The 16338-nt window shown below is 35.0% G+C and overlaps 2 protein-coding genes across 3 annotated transcripts in view; one reads left to right on the plus strand and one right to left on the minus strand.

Annotated features, from left to right (window-relative positions):
- Positions 1–16338, plus strand: part of LOC123654432 (exocyst complex component 4) — a 73640-nt gene that overhangs the window by 28157 nt on the left and 29145 nt on the right. The gene's annotated exons all lie outside the window — the stretch shown is intronic.
- On the minus strand, positions 1129–14899 carry LOC123654434 (cytochrome P450 6B6-like). 2 transcript variants are annotated; one of them, XM_045590337.1, is made up of 3 exons: positions 13537–14899; positions 13232–13369; positions 1129–1352 (listed from the first exon to the last, which is right to left on the minus strand). In XM_045590337.1, exons 1-3 carry the CDS (start codon positions 14897–14899, stop codon positions 1180–1182), a joined length of 1674 nt encoding a protein of 557 aa, XP_045446293.1. In that variant the 3' UTR covers positions 1129–1179. The 2 variants fall into 2 exon arrangements, with proteins under 2 accessions (XP_045446293.1, XP_045446294.1); XM_045590338.1 differs by lacking the exons at positions 13232–13369; positions 13537–14899 and adding an exon at positions 1744–3106.

A 16338-nucleotide genomic window follows, 5' to 3' on the forward strand; every position in this document is an offset into this window, starting at 1 on the left:
AATCTAAAGCTTTAGATTTCCTCCATTCCATTTAGTTAGTTTGCACTGTAATATTATCGATATTAATTTAACAACTATTGTAGTTACTACAGTAAAAGCTAGGTGGCTCTGTTGTTTGACAATAACGTTGCCGTTTCATAAAAACGTTGCACATCTTCGTACGTTTCATCCTTAAAAAATTTACCCTCATACGCCTAAAAAAGTTTCACTTCAAAAAGAATCACGTAATCAGAAATATCGGCGTAATCGGTCACCATATATAAAAAAATACCAACCAAGTTGAGAACCTCCTCCTTTTTGAAGTTGGTTAGTAGCAATCTATTACGAAGTTGCGTGTACAGCTAGTAGATAATATATGTTATTATCATCGATATCGTAGGATCAAATTTCACTTGTAAAAACTGGATTCGCAAAACATTAAAAATCGTTGCGTATCTTGGATTTGTATTTATAATTTTCTTTAATCAATCTATTTTTAGATTTATCGATATATTCAAAGTTCACTACGTATAAATTTGCTAATCATTTGATAATCAAGATCGATATGTTGTGAATTCTTTTTTTCATACGCTTTTTAATTTTTTTCAAAGCCTTAGTTGAGTGAATTTGTCCGTAATTTAGGATAGTAGGTTAGTAGGTGTAGGCTGGATGAGGATTGCGGAAAACCGGGATGTCTGGCGCGAACTTAAGGAGGTCTATGTCCAGCAGTGGACTGCAATAGACTGAATTGACTGACTGACTGAAGTGATTTAATTGTCAAGTCAATAATCTTTCTCTTTAAGCGTATTTTCTTTTTTACTTTAAACATTTTGCTACAACTTTTTGTGTAGAGCGTGTTAATCAGCCTTGATATGTTCATCTGTTTTAAATAGTCGTATCATAATTTGTATCTAGTAGGTACATAATAGTGTATAATTAATCTATTATACTCATTGAATGAACAAACAATTGATATCTTAAATGATAAGCATAGCAAAGGTCCTTACCACGGAGGCACGTGCTTTGATATCAAAATATCGTGATAAAAAATTAGATGTTTGACAACTTCGTTACGATTACACTACATTACATAGAACACCAACAACATTAAAAGATTTCCATTCTTGAGATGAAGAATGATGAGGAAAATTTAACTTAACAAATTTATTATTGTAAAATTACTACTGTGAATAATAATTTTCACGGCTTTCTTTCAATAAAGAGTAGCGGTAGACCTCCTTTAACTGCTTGCACAATGCCAGATTTGGGGTCGACTACTGGATGACGAATAGTGCTAGGTGCAGGTTTAACACTAAACCGTGCCAAAATAGCTGCAAGACCTGCTAATGACTGCATTAGTCCCAGCCTTTCTCCTGTAAAAATACGACAATCGTTATTAGAATATGTCTTATCATTGTTGTTACCATATATTCTAATTGTTTAATAATTTTGACTAAGGGCGGGGTACAGCAGGAAATATCCAGCTCTTAATCTGACGCAACTCGACTGAGGACGTATCTCAACCTTACACAAGGTCGCAGTTAAATAATACTGATTTCTAGCAGTATTGTGTTCCTGTGATCAATAAGGTGACCAGAGATCCTTAGAGGATTAGGGGTAGGGTCGGCAACACGCTTGCGATGCTTCTGGTGGTGCAGGTGTCTATAGGCTACGGTAAAGGTTCACCATCAAGTAAGCCTTACGCTTGTTTACCATACATGCCTTACCATGTAGTCGATAAAACGTGATAAACACCTGGCTTACCTATGCATGCACGCGGTCCGATACCAAATGGTAAATAAACATATTTGTTATTCGCGTCAAAATTGGCTGGGTCAAATCTTTCTGGTCGAAATTCACTTGGATTGTCAAAATATTTGGGATCGTTGTGCATCGCTTGTAATGGTATAAACACTCTCACTCCTTCGTCTATTGTTAGGTTTATATCCTCGAAAGTATATTTCCGTGCACATTCTCTGATCAAGAAGCCTAGTGATGGGAAGATTCTCATTCCTTCTTTGAATGTCCATTCCAAATACGTCATCTCTTTAATAGCATCGTAGCTGAGTTTATTATCATACTTCGCTAAAACTCTGTCTATCTCTTCATGAACTTTAGACTGCACTTCGGGGTGGTAAGCGAGTTCGTGGAGGGTGGTACTAGTCGCCGAGGATGACGTCTCGAATCCAGCCGCAAAGAATACAAATACTTGTGCTGAGATTAATTCATCGTCCATCTCTAAAGTTGCGATTTCAGGCTTTCCGTCTGGTTTTATTTTTTCTATTGACTCGCCCACTATCGTTCCTTTTTTCTTACACTCCAGTAAGAGATCTATAAAATCATTTCTGCTTGATGGTTCATAGTTCCTCTGTCTTAAAACTTCATTCACTAAAGGAATTAGTTGTTTTTCCACCGCTGGTAACAATTTAAAACTTTTAAATATTGAAGGAAACACCTCCTTCAATATGAATACCATAATATCTTTAGGGCTTCTGTAAAATATAGTAGCGCCGAGTTTTCTGAAGGCAGAGTTTTCCTCTTGTAATGAATCGGATTGAAGTCCAAAGCCACAGGCGCCTATAAAGTCCGTTGTGTAGCGAGCCATTAGCTCGCGAGCGTCGATTTCTGTCCCTGTAGTAGCGGCAGACAGAGCGCGCGCTTGAAGCTTCTCCGCGCGCTCCACGATCAACGGGAACATGGCCTTCAGCTTACCGCTCGTAAAGGCGGGTGTCATCCTCTGTCGCAAAAGTCGCCATACGTCTCCATCAACAAAAAAAATATTGCGTAGTAAAGGTTCTATTTGATGCCTGTGATTGTTCAGACCACGCGGATAGAAGTAATTGAAATCTGAAATAAGTATCTTCTTAGCTATTTCAGGATCACGAATTATCATCTGTGGCCGAGACGCTCCATACAGTCCTACGACCTTTTCATTTGGATATTTCCAATAAAATTCAGTAATCTGTTGTGTTATACTAGTCTGCGCGAAGAAACTTCTCGCGGTGTTGCCAAATAATGGCATGGGCTTGTCATGTTTCACTCCTTTCGACTCCCAATACGTGTGGTTCCTTTTCCCGTATAAATAAAGACCGCAAATTAGAATAACGAATAAAGCTAAAGTTATCATTTCGACCGAATACCGTATCTAAATTAAAACAATCTAAGATGCAGTCGAAATGATACTGAACAATAGAAGAGTTAAATTACGTCTTGATAATTTTATTTAATTGAATAAGCGTGTAGTGTGTTGCACTGTTTAGATATCGTAAACACGTTTTGTAAGCCTTGAGCTAAACCAACAATTAAAAGCTACCCAACGAAACGCAGGCTATTATTGAAATAAGCGAACGATGATTAATCTTATCAGGCTTGATAAAAAATATCAAAGTGACATCTATCATTAGTTAAGTCAATATTAACGTAAAATTGTTTTTTTTTTTGTATTAGTAACAACAGCGTATTATAATTAACGAACCTCCTCCTTTTTTAACCGACTTCCAAAAAAGGAGGAGGTTCTTAATTGGATAGTATTTTTTTTATGTATGCTACATCAGAACTTTTGACTGGGTGGGCCGATTTCGACAAATTTTGTCTTAATCGAAAGGTGATGTGTGTCAATTGGTTCCATTTAAATTTATTTGAGATCTAACCACTACTTTTCGAGTTATATCTAATAATGCGTTTTTACTTGGCGCTTTTTTCGTCGACCTACGTTGTATTATACCGCATAACTTTCTACTAGATGTACCGATTTTGATAATTCTTTTTTGTTGGAAAGAGGATATCCCTAGTTTGGTACCATGATAAGGAAACCAGGATCTGATGATGGGATCCCAGAGAAGTCGAGGGAAACTCTCGAAAATCCGCAATAACTTTTTACTGGGTTTACCGATTTTGATAATTTTTGATTTAATCGAAAGCTGATGTTTATCATGTGGTCACATATAAATTTTATCGAGATCTGATAACCACTTTGTGAGTAATCTTTGATAACGCGTAGTTACTTGACTATTTTTTTGTCGATCTACGTTGTATTACTCGTCGATGTAATTGAAGTCGGTTTTTTTTTCGTTTGCGAGCAAACAATTATATTATTAACTACATTTTAACTTAAACCTAATGTTAAAAGAGGTTACGTGTTTGTAAATATAGTTTTGTTCCTGGGCAAGTAATTTTACATTATCAATGGTGAATCGATTTCGAGTTTATTATAAAGCAAGCAAGCGAGCGAACCACTCCAAACACTGGAATAGGATGATGGAATCAAAAACAAGCAACTTTAAAAGCTTTTATTTTCATTCAAGCATTAATTTTCAGTGTATAAATTTAATGTGTCATGTGTATGTATGTAGCGTGGAATCTTAGAGCTCTATTTCGAAGCATATACCTTTAACCGATTGACCTGAAATTTACGAGCAACACCCAGGATGGTACAATATAGGTATCAAATGAAATGGCCTGCGTAGAATAGCTTGAAAACGAAAGATATGTCACAGTTAATCCAATATGGTGGGTTTCTAAAGTGGATGGACTAGCTTTTCTTATTGCACACCTACAATATCAAATGAAAGAGTTGGCACAAGTAACTAGAAAAATAATGTAACGTCATTGAAATCCTATATGGCAGATTTACCTATGGCAGATAAACAACGTAACAATAAGAGAACGAAAAGAACCGACATATCCCACAGAATTATAAAGTTGAAGTGGCAGTAGGCTCGTCATCTGTATCGCAGGACCGATGGTCGTTGGAGCAGATGTGTCCAAGTGGAGACCGTGTCTTATCAAACGCAGTGTAGGACGTCCTCCGGCCCGCTGGGCGGACAATCTACGTAAGATTGCCGATGTAGGCTGGATGAAGATTGCGGAAAACCGGGATGTCTGGCGTGTCCTTGAGGAGGCCTATGTCCAGTAGTAGACTGCAATAGGCTAAACTGAGTGGCTGAACTGACAGATAAACAAGTCAATTAAATAAGTAGACATGATTGATTTTAATATTTAAAATTTTTAAACTAAATATCTACGAGTACTTATTATATTAGTAAAAATCTTACGACAAGCTTTTAAATATCATATGAGAAAAAACTTCTTGATACTTTTTTGTGCAATTAAATATTGTAATAAAAAAGAAAAATTGTAATAAAAAAGATTGTAATAAAAAATTTTTAATACTTTCCAAAAAAAAAAAAATACGACAACTGAACCGATTTTTTAAATTATTTCAACAGTAAAATTCTATGTCATCACAGATTTATATAAATAGGATATATTTTAACAGAATAAAACCGAATAGCCAAAACCATGTAATCCACCCGTGCGGAAAGCTATTATTATACTAACTTTATATATACATTATAAAGTTTTGTACATAAACCACCACCACTTCAGCCTATCGCAGTCCACTGTTCTACATAGACCATCCCAAGTTCGCGCCAAACATTACTCGAAAACAGCTTATAGACTTGTTCAGCTCAGAAGTGAGATCGATCTGTAATTCAGTAACAGAGACTTATCGCCTCGCTTAAAATAGACCACCATACTCCTGGACTACGCCATCGGCGTGGTACCTCGGTGGATGACGATTAGTCTCGCCAAGGCTTTTAGGACAGGTCGCCCTGCGGCCTTAAGGAGCACAGTCGTAACTCCGTCATCTCCCGGGGCCCTTCCGTTTTTAAGCTGCTCGAGCGCCGCACGAATCTCATCCACTTCGATATCCGAGAAACATAAACGTAGTGTAAATTGTAAATAGAGGTGAAATTTCATTAGTGTAAACTTTCGTCAAAATACATTATCTTTTACCAAATAATAATTTTTAATTTCGCTGTATCTAAAATAGTCATTGTCCTGAGTGTGATGTATAAAACCTCTTACTAAGGAATCTTAGGTGATTCATTTAAGAAAACTGTCTAGTCACGTAACATCAGCAAAAAGTAAATTAATACTTGTTTACGTCTGAGATAATAGCCGTAATCAGTGTGGACTTTGGAAGGACTTTATATTCGGCTGCTATTATCATAATCGTGATTTTATAATGTGTAAACGTCAATAGATATGGGTTATTGTGAAATAGTTGTTATTCACGCCATCGTTGAGTGGACTTCTTTTTTTTTACAACTAGGTCGGCAAACAAGCGTACGGATCACCTTATGGTAAGAGATCACCATAGCCTATAGACGCTTGCAACACCAGAAGCATCGCAAGCGCGTAAATTGCAATGAAAGCGCAAAAAAAAGTATTTGTTTACGACATCACATTAAATACCTCTAAAACTATCAGTGTTCCTCTACTATATTATACATGTATTATACATACAAACCTTCCTCTTTCATCACTCTATTAAAGAAAACCGCATCAAAATCCACGACTTTGTTTTATACTATGTAGTGATTAGCTCAGTTTACAAAGTTGCTAAAATTAAAATCAGGAATATAGTTTTATTAATATGTAGTAGTTACATACCTGTTTTATCTGTCGCACTAGTTACGAAGATAACGTTTACTATCGCTTAATAAATATGAAGTAATTACTCTATTGTATTGTGAGATAGGGTTATTGTATTAAGGATACGTGTATAGGTGTCGATGTAAATATGTTATTATTATGTTCTTATTGTGTGCTCGCAAACGAAAAAAAACAAACCGACTTAAATTGACATCGACAAGTAATACAACGTAAGCGGTCTAAAAAATAATCAATTAAATACGCATTAAAGTAAAGTAAATTAGTCGATTATATATGTGAAAAGTACAAATCAGATCTTGATCAAATTTAAATGTGACCACACGACTAGCTTTCGATTAAAAAGTTATCATCAAAATTCGTACACCCAGTAAAAAATTATGAGGCAACCCAAAAAAAAAATACAGTTGAATTTTAAACCTACTCCTTTTTTGAAGTTTGTTAAAACAGGACGAAATCAAATCAACTTATCGGTATCTCATTCCCAAAAATTATTTTACAGTGCTAGTAAAACGAACCGATTTCTGGAAGAGATATCGATCTTCTAGTGATAACAACAGATTTGTATGATACATATTTCTTTACTTCTTACAATTATTGTTCTATTTTCGTGGTGTAAATTATTAACAGCCTCGCTGGTATAGTGGCCCAGATTACTAAATAGTTAGGTATCAAACACCGGCGCGATTTGGGTGTTTATCCTTGTGGGTCTCTCCACCGTCTTGGAAAGCATGTTAAGCTGTTGGTCCTGGACGCTATTAATACACCTGATAGCGATCGTCGCTCATAATTGGGAATATATTTGCCAAACCGCAGTGGAGCTGCATGGTAGATTAAGCTCTGACCCTTTTTCTACATGGAGAAAGAGGTATTCGCCCAACAGTAGGATGTTACAGGCTGAATCATGGAATTATTTACTATTATTTTCGAAGATTGATGGTAGAAATCAAATAATAAAGTTAAATAACTTATTATCTTATAATTTTTACCATTTTTTTAGTTTTTAAAGATGTTGTAGATTGGAACTGTTTCAATATTTTTTTTTATCAAAAAGTATAAGTGCGCAGTATCTTTATAGCTATAATAAATAATACCTGATCTTATCATTTTTCTGTAACATTGTATATAATTAACATATTAAATTACAAATAAAATCTACTTATTGCGACTTCTGACCTCGCGTTGAAGATGTAGCATTATTCAGAAAAAGTTATTTACAGTTTCAGCAGATTTCCCATAAAAAGTATATTTGCAAATATCTAGTTTTTCTCTTTTAAGTTCTTGTTCAATTTCATCAAATTAGTAACTACCAGCCCACATATAAGTTTTTTTTTATCTCACTAGGTCGGCAAACAAGCGTACGGCTCACCTGATGGTAAGCGATTACCGTAGCTTATAGACACCTGCAACACCAGAAGCATCGCAAGCGCGTTGCCGACCCAATCCCCAATCCCCCCAGGAGCTCTCGTCAACTTACTCACCACAGGTACACAACACTGCTTGAAAGCGGTATTATTTAGCTGTGATCTTCTGTAAGGTCGAGGTACTACCCCAGTCGGGCTGCTCCATATTTTGAGCAGGAAATTCCTGCTGTGCCCTACCTCAGTTAAAAGTGCTCCGTACTATCGACCAGAACCTCTAGGGCTATTTATATGGATGTGCTGAATCCAAATTCACATTCTTATTCCCTACACCTAGTGTTGCCCAAATTCAGTCTTGGTCTTGCAGTCTTGGTCTTTCTTGCGTTTTTGCAAGACCAAGACCAAGAACAAGACCGCGTATTTTTAGCAAGACCAAGACCAAGACTGACCGTGCAAGACTTGAGCAAGAACAAGACATAGCCTGCAAGACTCTTGCGTCTTGCAGCTAGGACTTAGCGCTATTTCACTGAGTAGTTAGGTGTAACAGTTCGGTGTATAGGTAGGTACGCTTAGGAATTCTATGAGACGCAAAAAACTGTATCAAAGAATATGAAAAACTGGACCTATGCGCATTACGACTAATACCATAAACATAGCGAATAAAAAAATATCTATTAAAATCAAACTGAGTGCATGCATAGTTATGTTTTAACCATCGGCACTTTGATAATGCGGCATCAAAGGTTTTGTACTTACTTCTCAAAGAAATTTGCCGCTTTTCGGAAGTAGGGTAGACTGGGTACGGTTGTGCCAGGGTACGGTAGTGACAGTCGTTATAACCGCGAAACTATACGGAATACGGGGAAGAGTGTAAGACAAAAAAGAAGCGCGATGCATGTCTACACATGTTGCCCAGTATTGTGTTAGCCAGTGCCCAACGTAAAAAAAAGCAGGAGGCCACATTGCTTTTCAGCAGCCAAAAGTAAGTTTTTTTGTTCAGATTCTTTTATTATTTACTTTTATTGGTATACATATATACTATAGCAAATATTTTTTTGTTATCAATTGAATATTAGTAGTTAATTACCAATGATTACTTTTTACGTAGATAATTTAGGTCACTCATGGTTTTTTATTGTTTTCAGAAGTATGCGTTGGGTACGGTTGTGACAAATGTAGTGGGTACGGTTGTGACATATATTTTTTTATGTTTTTGCTTTTAAATGCTCAGAAAACGCTTGCTAAAGACCAAAAGAGCACGGATTGATATTTGTAGGATGCTTATGATGAAGCAAAACGTGGGACTTCTATACGGAGAGCTGCAGAAATGCATAATATTAATCGCATGTCGTTGTTACGATATATTCGTTAACGTGATGAAGTCGGTGCGAATCACGATGTAAACAGTATCAGCATGGGATATGCAGGTCATAATAAAGTATTTTCTAAGGAGTAAGAAGAGCTATTATGAATATATATCACACGTTGCGCGTAAATAAATATATTTTGGCCTTATTAAAAAAGAGGTATGAAAACTGGCCTTTGAACTGACAAATAAATACAACATAAACCGACCTGCTACTTGGGATGAGAATGAGATGGCTGTTATTATAATACCGTTAAATAGTTTAATAGTTTTAAAGTTACCGGTAATTTAAATTTAGTTAACACTTTGACTGATTTTATGATTTTAAAGAAGATGGTGATAATAACATCAGATGTTGCAGTGCCTTATTAATTATAAGAGTAGACTTAATTTAATTTGATTTATAACTATAAAACTTTATATAGAAGAAAAGTACTTTGTGTTATGTTAAACATTTCTAAGAATAAAAGCCATTGTAAACCAATTCTGTGAATATTTATGTCTGTCACTACTGACCCCAACCACTGTCACAACCGTCCTTGGGGTGTGGTCGGTTGTGACACTTTTCTTTTTTTTTCAAATTTGATGCTATAACTAATACAACGTATTTTGAGACAAAATGTCAGTATTTTTATGTGGACATATATACAAGCTACGATTTAAGTAATTTTTGTCTCAACTAACTAGTAAATTAACAAAATTATTGGCGGTCAAACCTCAATTGTCACAACCGTACCCAGTCTCCCCTACATGGTTATGATACACGCGCCGGCGGCTTCTTTTGAAATCTAAAACAATCGTTGCCGCCACGCCGAAATCATAACATTTGACACTATTTGATTGCCGCCATAGGGCGTAGGTATACTCGTGCAAAATAATTTCGAATTTTAAGAGTACCTACAGGTGTTCCAAAGAATAAATAAGTTTCAGAGTGCTTAGAATGAAAATGAATACATTATACTGATCACGCAAGTAGTATTATGATTAGGATAAAATGGTAAGGATAGGTAGTAGATGTCATATTAATTCATTCTAGTAAGTATATATTATAATATTGATTACTTATATGGTTTTAAACTAATTACTTAGGTACTATAATTGTACATTTAGTCATTATATTTCTTAAGTTTTTACAAGAAAAAATAGCAAAAAGTGTTCAAATATCACCCGTTTAATAAATATTGTAGCCACTTTTAAATATACTTGAAACGTGTAAAAAAATTCTACAAAACTAATAAAATAATATAAAAAGCGTAGGTACTTACCTACTAATAAAATAAAAAGCCTGCGATAAGAGTTTTGTATTACTTACCAGCCCGAATATCTCTGAGAGAGATGATGAGAGTAAGTATTTACTAGCTGTGCCCGCGACTTCGTCCACGAGGAATAGTAACTTTGGAGGTATAGTGACGTTCAGGACTTATTTATTTATTTTAAAACTTCTGTCATCAAACATACAAACGAACTCTTCAGCTTTATAATATTAGTATAGATGTACGCCAAAACATTCACTTATATGTAAAGAATAGTGATTGGCACTAATTCTTTACATATATTTTATTCACGCGTCGCGTCTGTACAAGTAGGTAATATTTAGTGTGTGTTTGTACGCCGCACGCGGCATTGTTTGATTTGCGGCGGCATCCTTTTCATAGAGCCGGCACGTGGCGAGGCGGCGCGGTAGAAAGCAAGGAAACGTACTATAAATAAAGGAATTATTTTAATTCCAGTCATTTCCAATTGAGCTGTGCTTCGAGCACTTGTACTTCTTTAATTTTAGACCCAAGGCATAAGGCTCAGACTTTTGACCTGACAATGTGGGGGAAGCAACTTAAAACAGAAAGTCTGCGCAAGTTCAATGAACTTTATGAAGAATATAAAAGTCTACACTCACTGAACAAATCTCTGGAATTACCAGAAAAAGAAAATAAAGTATGTGATGAAGATGAAGACGTAATAGACTTTGATAAACTCTATGAATGTCCCTCGACGTCATCTGGATCTTGTCTTCAAGGCTTAGTGATAGACGAGTTGGAGGAGTACCTGAGAAAACCAAGAACTGCCAGCTCGGAAGACATTTTAGATTGGTTGAGGACGCATGAGACAGAGTATCCGATTTTATCGAAAATGGCCCGTGATTTTCTCTCAATACCTGCAACTTCAGTACCTGCTGAGAGGTTATTTTCTAAAGCATCATTAGTAATTAGAAAACATAGAAATAGATTAAGTGATGAGTCAGCCAGATGGTTACTTTGTATTAATTCTTGGTCAAAAAAATTGATATAAAGTATCATAACCTAATGATAAAGCTGTTGATTTGTGTTGTATTTTATTTTTTATTCAAATAAATGATAAATCGTTAAACTCTTTTATTAAATTTCTTTTAAGTTGAGGGTTCAATCTCTTTCTAGACAGATAAGTATTGTTCTTTAAAATACAGTCAAGTTATTGTAATTAATTTGTTTTTTTACATGTTTTAGCAAATGTAAGCTTATAAATCACAAATGTTTATTAAGAAACAGTTACTTCCATGGAAAACGACATATAGGTCAGTTGATTTTTCGAATTTCTTATCAAATCTTCAGTTATTTATTAATCTGCTTGATCTTTACTATGGCTATGTTAATTCAAGCTCACAATGTTCCAATTCTAATACGTTTTTCTAAGATTTAAAGTAAACTTTAATAAATAGTAATAGACTAATAGGTAATTGCAAGACTTGCAAGACTCTTGCTGCAAGACCAAGACCAAGACCAAGACTGGGAGCGCAAGACCAAGACCAAGACCAAGACCAGGTGTATTGGCGCAAGACCAAGACCAAGACTGGCTAAGTCTCGTCTTGTTCTTGCATTTGGGCAACACTACCTACACCCCTAATTTTGAGTAAATTCCAAAAAAAAAACCGTCATAAACGGCTAAAAATCATGTAAAAAATGCATTCATGCAAATGATTATTGTTTTTGAACTAGCCCAACTATCTTTATTTTGTATTAAAATGCGCTTAATACTTCTAATTAAGGATTGCAAGCGTTACCTCATTCAATCCCGCGTGGGATCCCGAATTCTTAAAATAATAATGCAAGACCTGATTGAAACTACAACGTTTTGTTCATCATATCATATTGTACAAAAAAAAATTATTTGACTTATCATACATAGTTTAGCAGTCATCATTTGTTTCAAAACAGAATAATAATTAAATCATAATCAAGTAAAGGTAATCAGAGGTTTCAGGCCAATCTAGTAAATTATCTGTCAATCAGAAATATTTACAATTAGCTAAGATATGGTCAAATCTAATATGTTTGACTAAAGTATGATTAATGTTTAATATCTTCCATACTGCCACAGAAAACAGTCAGCTACGGTCCACCAATTCCATTGGATTCAGAGTAGGCCATTTCTTTTTTCAAAATTTACCTACTAATAGTCTTGTAGATTGTTGTGAGTCTTTTTTTATATTTCTTTTTCTTTTAGAAACTTTTTCTCTAATTTTACCTTTAGGGACCTCAGGAGGTTTGCGGATGTATTTTCGAAAACGTCGCTTTCATGCGCCTAGTTTTTTCAACTGCAGTGAATTTAATTGTTATATAATATTTTTAATTTTTTGACGTATTATCTAAAAGACAGCACTAATTTTTTAAAATACGGAATCCGCAGATTAGAATTTCAGAAGTGCGTGATCCCGCGGGATTTTGGGATCGCGCTGTGCTGGATTGCAATCCCTACTTCTTATGCCAAATAAAACATAAAAAATTTAACTATAAAGTTAATACTTTTGAAATGTTGTACATAAGAAAAAAAACATTAACATTATTTTTAATTTGGAACGTCTTTATGAAGTTCAGACTTAAAATATTGTTCTTTGATAGTAGATCATTACTGTTTAGATTTGTACAAAGTAGTAAGTGAACTAGTCATTAATAATATTTTATCTTTTTAATTATTATTTTTTTCTAAGTAGAAACAATGTATGAATTGCTTCAATGTGGTGTCGTCAATGTCATTATTTTAACGAATAAAAATTATTTGTCCTGCTTTCGTTCAATAAAGATTAGTGGCAGACCTCCTTTCACGGCTTGCACAATGCCCGAATTAGGATCAACAAGTGGACGACGAATAGTGCTAGGTGCGGGTCGAACACTAAAATGCGCTAATATTGCTGCCAGCCCTGCTAAAGACTGCATCAGTCCCAGTCGTTCCCCTGTAACAATTGTATTATTTTACTCGACGAAACACGAATGTTATACTCAATAAATAAGAAATTTATTTATTACAAAAATGATGGCTATACTGCCGTTATCTGTAAATTGTTAAATAATTGTTATAACTAAAGTTAAATTTATAAAATGTGATAAACACCCAGCTTACCTATGCAAGCACGCGGTCCAGCACCAAAAGGTAAATATACGTATTTGTTATTTGCGTCAAAATTGGCTGGATCAAATCTTTCTGGTCGAAATTCACTTGGATTATCGAAATATTTGGGATCGTTATGCATCGCTTGTACTGGTATATACACTCTAACTCCTTCGTCTACTGTTAGTTTCATTTCCTCAAAAGTATACTTCCGTGCACATTCTCTAATCAAAAAGCCTAGTGATGGGAAAATTCTCATTCCTTCTTTAAATGCCCACTCCAAATACGTCATCTCCTTAATAGCATCATAGCTGAGTTTATTATCGTACTTCGCTAAAACTCTGTCTATCTCTTCATGAACTTTAGACTGCACTTCAGGGTGGTAAGCGAGTTCGTGGAGAGTAGTACTAGTCGCCGAGGATGACGTCTCGAATCCAGCCGCAAAGAATATAAATACTTGTGCTGCCATTAATTCAACATCCATCTCCAACGTCGCGATTTCAGGCTTTCCGTCTGGTTTCGTTCTTTCAATAGACTCACCTACTATCGTACCTTTTTTCTTGCACTCGAGTAAGAGATCTATAAAATCATTTCTGCCTGATGGTTCATAATTCCTGTGTCTCAGAACTTCGTCCAATAAATGAAGTATTTGTTTTTCCACGCGAGTAAGAACTTTTAAATTTTTAAACACAGTGGGAAATATCTGTTTTAACATAAATACTATAACATCTTTGCGACTTTTTTTAAATATAGTAGCGCCAAGCTTTCTGAAAGTAGAATTCTCGTCTTGAAGTGAGTCGGTTTGAAGTCCAAAGCCACAGGCGCCTATAAAGTCCGTTGTATAGCGAGCCATGAGCTCGCGAGCGTCGATTTCTGTCCCTGTAGTAGCGGCGGACAGAGCGCGCGCTTGAAGCTTCTCTGCGCGCTCCACGATCAGCGGAAACATGGCCTTCAGCTTGCCGCTCGTGAAGGCGGGCGTCATCCTCTGTCGCAGTAGTCGCCATAAGTCTCCGTCAGCAAAAAAAAGATTACGTAATAAAGGTTCCACGTCATCCTGGTGGTTATTTAGACCACGCGGATAAAAGTAATGAAAATCCGAAATAAGTATCTTTTTGACTATTTCCGGATCACGAACTATTAGTTCTGGCCGAGACGCTCGATAAAATCCCACTACATTTTCATTTGGATATTTCCAATAAAATTCATTAAGCATTTCCGAGAAGCTAATTTGCACAAAATAATTTCTCGCATTGTTTCCAAATAATGGCAATGGCTTATCATGTTTCACACCTTTCAACTCCCAATAGTTATGGTTCCTTTTTCCGTAGAAGTAAAGACCGCAAATCGCAATTATAAATAAAGCGATAGTTATCATTTTAACACGATGCTATTCTTATCTGAAGTGCAGCTGAAATAATACTAAATAACTTATTAATGTTCAAATTGCTACTTTGAATTGTTATTTATATAAAATATTAAAATAAACTCAGAGAACTGTACTGTCGCACTAACTCGGTTATACTAAGGAGGTATTGCATAATGTTTGCTTAGTAAATCGATGCTATACATGATTTACAACAGATCTAAAACAGACGTACTTTCCTCATCAGTGTAATGAAAATGTAATAATAATTAATTTTATTAGTTCTTTATAGCTAAAACTACAAATTTGTCTTACAAAGAGAGCAATGGTTAATTAATCATTTATGCCAGAAAATCCAAGTAAAAATAAAAATTTGATACTGACATCGGGTAGGTAATACTTATTATCAATATGTTACGCTTCGTTTAGACGTAGTTGGGATTCTGTTTTTTTTTTTTTTTTTAATATTTAACGCATTGTTAAATTAGATGGCATCGGCTAATATTTAGGTACCAGCATAAGAGATGACCAAAATACGAGTTTTTTCGAATATTTGAGAGGGTATTCGTATCGATAGGAAAAAATATATTTATTATTATTATCTGTTTGTTCATTTATTATCCAGTATTACTTATATGAACGAAATGAAAATTAAAAACAAAGTAGATTCTACAATCTAATAATAATACAATAATATATATATAGATAGTATCTATTATAAACATATAAAGAATTAAATACACAAATAAATACATACCCATATGTAGTAACTTAGCGAACTGAACAATATTTTTTTTAATTCGACGCCTACGAATTCGCGGGCACAGTTAGTAACAAATAAATCTAAACTGGCGCACCGTTCTATAAACGTAAATCAATAAATCAGTTTTTAATCAGATTCTGGGTGTAATAAATGTGTTTATTTACTTATACGTATATTGCGTATACTTTATTACTTATCATCATCATCACTTCAGCGTATTGCAGTCCTCTGCCGGATATAGGCCTCCCCAAGTTCGTGCCAATAACGGCGTGAACTCGTGTGTTTTGCCCATAGTCACCACGCTGGGCAGGCGGGTTGGTGACCGATAGATTTTCTCGTATTTCGGGTATTCATTTTCGTGCTATGTGTTTTCGAAGTCCACTCAGACTTGTCATTCTGCAGAAGGTCGTTGAGCTTGAAGCGTAGCAAAGACAAAAATTAGTAATTGCATTATTATACTATTAAAAACAAAATTTTAGTTGATCATACGCTAATATCACCTTAATGCGACAATTTTGTTCTATATAATACTCACATATTTCCAAAGAAGTTATGAAAAAAAAAGACGAATGAACAAGAAATGTGAAAATGTGTGATTATATGACTAAATAATACCGCCTGCCATAATTAATTACTTTATTATTTACATTTTTTATTTTAACTTATTAAATAGCTGAAGTATAAGTAC

The sequence above is a fragment of the Melitaea cinxia genome, chromosome 6 (genome assembly GCF_905220565.1).
Source record: "Melitaea cinxia chromosome 6, ilMelCinx1.1, whole genome shotgun sequence".
Taxonomy (NCBI): domain Eukaryota; kingdom Metazoa; phylum Arthropoda; class Insecta; order Lepidoptera; family Nymphalidae; genus Melitaea; species Melitaea cinxia.

Bases quoted from the DNA above. Each gene is read 5' to 3' on its own strand.
- LOC123654434 (XM_045590337.1), bottom strand. From the start codon at position 14,899: ATGATAACTATCGCTTTATTTATAATTGCGATTTGCGGTCTTTACTTC. The intron at 13,370-13,536 runs GTAAGCTGGGTG...CAATTGTTACAG, and splicing joins TGGACCGCGTGCTTGCATAG to GGGAACGACTGGGACTGATG. The intron at 1,353-13,231 runs GTCTGCCACTAA...GTATTTTTACAG, and splicing joins TGTGCAAGCCGTGAAAGGAG to GAGAAAGGCTGGGACTAATG.